At 29.0% G+C, this 4,908-nt stretch overlaps 1 protein-coding gene across 1 annotated transcript in view; it reads right to left on the reverse strand.

The window, feature by feature from the left end:
* Positions 1-3,933, reverse strand: part of LOC100209366 (NAD(P)H-hydrate epimerase) — a 21,740-nt gene extending 17,807 nt beyond the window's left edge. Inside the window, exon 1 of the mRNA XM_065806283.1 lies at positions 3,701-3,933. Within this exon, the coding sequence (XP_065662355.1) occupies positions 3,701-3,899 (199 nt within the window). The 5' untranslated portion in view covers positions 3,900-3,933. The remainder of the gene's footprint in view (positions 1-3,700) is intronic.
* Positions 3,934-4,908: the final 975 nt, after the last annotated feature.

Raw genomic sequence — 4,908 nt, forward strand, 5'->3', positions numbered from 1 at the left:
TGGGAGTCGAACTCTGAACCTCTCGCTTACAAAGCGAGCGCTCTTACCACTACACCACTACCACATATATATATATATATATATATATATATATATATATATATATATATATATATATATATATATATATATATATATATATATATATATATATATATATATATATATATATATATATATATATATATAGATATATAGATATATAGATATATAGATATATAGATATATAGATATATAGATATATATATATATATATATATATATATATATATATATATATATATATATATATATATATATATATATATATATATATATATATATATATGTGCACCAGTTTGGAGCACTTTCCTACAAAAGAACATTAAAAAGTTAGAATCAGTTCAACGTAGGGCAATCAAAATTGTTCCGCAATTGCACAACAAATTTGATTGCCCTACTATTGAACTACAAACTATGTCTGGCAAATCTTGGTCTCAGCTTATTAGCTAAACATAAATTAAGAGGTAATCTAATTCAATTTTTAAAAATTTATAAAAACTTCAACTAATTCAACCGGCATCAAGAATGAAGATGAGCGATTTCTTTCGCATGTGATGGTCCTGCAGGTAGTCCTCATAGCACAAAGCTTTAAAATGAATCAAAAACAATCGAAGACACAACTTCTTCAAAAATCGAGTAGTTCCAACATGGAATGCTTAGTCTGCTTCAATAGTTGCTGCTAATTTGGTCAAGGAGTTTAAAAACAATTATGACAAATGGAACCATTCTGTTCCGAGTCGATCTACTATAACCAGGTGTCGTTAGACACTTGGCTCATAGAAGTCACACTTCTATTGTAGAATATTACTATAATAGTTGGAAAGCAGCATCTGTTATCCCTATTTTCAAAATTTCTGGATAGCGATCTGATTCATCTAACTACCGTCCCATCAGTATTCTTCCTATCATAAGCAAGGCTTTTGAATCTTTAATTAACAAACACTTAATTTCTCATCTTGAATCTAATAACTTACTTTCTGACCATCAAAATGGATTTCGATCTTCTCGTTCTACAGCTGATTTGCTAACAGCTAACTGATAGGTTTTATCGTGCATTAGATATAGGTGGAGAGGTTAAGGCCATCGCTCTTGACATTTCAAAAGCTTTTGATAAAGTTTGGCATATTGGTCTTCTCCATAAGCTTTCTTCTTATGGTGTATCTGGCAACATCTTTAAGATTATTGAATCCTTCCTTTCCAATCGTAGTATAAAAATTGTCCATGATGAACAGCACTTTTCTTCTTATTCTGCAACTTCAGGGGTTCCTCAAGGTTCTATCCTTGGCCCTATACTCTTTTTAATTTACATTAACGATCTTCCAGATATTCTCACATCTAAGGTGGCATTGTTTGCTGATGATACTACCATTAATTCTTGTCGTGATAAGAAGCCAACACTCTCTGATTGCTTGTGGGGGCATTTGAGCTAGAAAAGGATCTCACTACTGCTACAGCATGGGGCTCACACTGGCTGGTGAACTTCAATACAGATAAAACTCAATTTTTTTCAGCCAATCTTTATCGCAATAGTTTAGATCTTCCAATATTTATGAACGGTGATGTACTCGATGAGTCATCTACTCTTCATCTTCTAGAATTAACTCTTACTTCCAACCTTTCTTGGAAACCATATATCAAATCAGTTGCAAAATTAGCATCTGCTAAGGTTGCATCCTTTATCGAGCTTTATCGAGCTTTGTTACTTGGGATTCTATTCTCTATCTCTATAAATCTCAAATCCGGCCTTGTATGGAATACTGTTACCATATCTGGGGTGGATCTTATAATGATGCCCTTTCTCTTTTAGACAAGGTGCAAAAACGCATTAAAAAGCATAGTTGGACCTGCTCTTGCAGCCAACCTCCAACCATTATCACATCGTCGTAATGTTGCTTCTCCTTCTTTTTTCTACAAATACTATAATGGACACTACTTTAAAGAGCTAGGGCCTTTTGTGCCATCAACTAAAATTCATTCTCATGTTACTCGTCATTCAATTAAGTCTCATCCTTTTTCTGAGACTGTTCACAAGTGCTCCAAAAACACTTATTCGTCTAGTTTTTTTCCTCGAACATCAGCTCTTTGGAATTCACTTCCTTCATCATGCTTTCCTGATTCATATAATTTGCAATCCTTTAAGTTGTTTGTCAATCGTTATCTTGCTCTACAATCTTCATCTTTTTTCTTTCAGTAACTTCCAACTTTAACTAGTGGAAGTTACTGAAAGAGAAAAGATGAAGAAAGCGAAAGCTTGGAAGTAAAGATGTTAAAAAAAAAAAAAAAAAATTATAATAATAAAATATGTATATATATTATATATATTTTATTCACCTCCTAAAGGCAGAGAAAACCACTACAGTTAAGGAGACTACTTTATTGTTTTTTCAACCCTCTCTTAACTCTTTAACTTTGAAACATAAACCGTAATGAACAAGGTCCCTGCACCGAGAAAAAAGGTAGGCGCAGTATTACCAAGGACATGGTGTGGATCAAAATCAAAACTTCTTGCATATGAAGCTAGCACTTTACAAATACACCACTATTGCATTTAACAAATACTTATCTGCCACCTACATAATGACGCAAACAACCTGGTGTTAACTCTAACCTTTATGTGAAAACATTTAATCCTTTATCAATAGATTTCTTCAAAATTATTATACTAATATTAGGTTTTTATAAACTCAAACCAAAAAAAAGGAAAATTCATGTTTTATTTATGAATTTTTAAATAATAACTGTTTTAAAGTTACTTTTTTTTTTAAACTAAAAAATATAACAATATGAATAATAAAAAAAGCTGTTTGATTGGTATTAAAAAAATACTTTTTTACAAGCATACATAAAAACCATGGATATCAAGAAAGTTGCAAGTTTCAAAGATTTAAAGACTTTAGTCTTTTTAATAATTAAAAATATCTTATTTTATATCATCATTTTAATAACATTAAATTTGTGAAAACATTGGTGTATTACAGTAACATTAAAATAGTGTATAATAGTAACAGTAAAATGGTGTATTACAGTATAAGATACTTCTTATGACATTTTAGTTTCAGAGCTTTACATCAAATCTTATGTTTTTAAGATTTTTTTAGTTTATTATATTTTTGTATTTATTATAAGTTTTAGGCTATGAACTATTCAAGCAGAAAAAAAAAATCTAGTCAAAATCAAAACAAAATTGGTTGAACTGATTAAAACATTTTAACCAGAAAAACTGATTGAATTTTTTTAATTTTTAGCTTCCAACTGTATGCTTTTTCCAAAATATTGGAGGGATATGGTAGGAGCAAGAAAAACACTTTAATTTTTTAAGTTGTATAAGAAAGCATACTTAACATTTGAAAAACAAAAGCAGTAACAAACAGGCACAAAAGCAATTAAAAATATTCAAAAAAATAACCAATCTTTATATGGAAAAAAACGTAATGGAGACTTACAACATTAAAATAAGAAAAAAAAAACAAATAAAACTATATTGCTAATAAAACAAACAACAAACAAAACGTTAGCAGCTACTTTAGGATTTATTTTTAAAAGATCTTAAAAAACCCAAAATTTGACAACTTAAACAATAAAACTAGAGAAATTAAAGCTTTCAGTAAACAAGTTAAACTAAAACTATACTAAAATTATACTAAAAATATTTACTCACCTGCTAACTCCATTAACTGCTCAAGAGTATACTTGTAATCATTAATAAGTTCTACGTCAATGTTCTGAGCTTCAACTTGATTTAAAAACTTCATGTTTCTACAGTTTAATTTATATGGAAGAATTCGCACAGAAAGTAATGTTTTATGGAATGAAAATGTAATTGGTTTTAGAAAAAAACTAAAGAGTTTTTTGTGCATTAATCTGGAGGAAATTAATAACTTTATATAAAGATATGAACAGTGAATATATAACTATTTTACTATACTCTCAAACACGTGTTTAATTAAGTATATATATAAGTATATTATAATAAACGAAAAATATTATATTTAAATTTTATTAACTTTATAAATTTATAACTTAATACTTATTTAATTAAATATATAGAACTGAAAAAATCTCGAGCGCAAATAAAAAGTGGGAAAGAAACTGGAAAAGATAATTTAATCTGCTTATTTTTATATCTTAATTATTTAGCAAAGAAAATAAATAATACAAATAAATAAATTTACTCCAGAATGGCATAATAAAAAAATGGTCCCCGTGGACTTTTTATTGCCCCCAGATAAATCCGGCTAATTTTAGCAGATTTACGAGCATAAAAAGAAAAAAAAATTGTTATGCAATCATTCCGCAAAATTTGCTACTATATTTGAAAAACGATTAAACACTGAAAGGTTAAATCAAAGTTCTATTTATCGTCAAATTCCACCTTGTGAAAATCCTGATGAAATAGTAATTACCGATGAAAATATAAAAGTCGCCATTTCTTGCCTAAAATTAAATAAATGCCAAGATCATTTCAATATATCTGCAGAACATTTAAAATATGCCCAGTGTGATGCACTAACGCAATGGATAAGAAAATTTTTTCACTTTTCAATTAATCATGGATGGACCCCTACATCTATGTCAACTTCAACTATTATACCGCTCGTCAAATCGTATAAAAAATCACTTATCGACCCAAATATTTACCGAGATATCAGTATTATTCCAATATTTACAAAACTTTTAGAATACCTAATCTTACTCATCAGTCCTGAGATAAAAGAAACACATCCCCTTCAATTTGGTTTCAATAGTAAGAGTTTGACCTTGCATGCTGAACTTGTAATAATCGAAATAATTAAGCATTAGAACAACAATAATTCGCCTATTTATTTATGTGCTTTAGATGCTGAAAAAGCTGCAACTGAGACATTC

The sequence above is a fragment of the Hydra vulgaris genome, chromosome 09, assembly GCF_038396675.1.
Source record: "Hydra vulgaris chromosome 09, alternate assembly HydraT2T_AEP".
NCBI lineage: Eukaryota > Metazoa > Cnidaria > Hydrozoa > Anthoathecata > Hydridae > Hydra > Hydra vulgaris.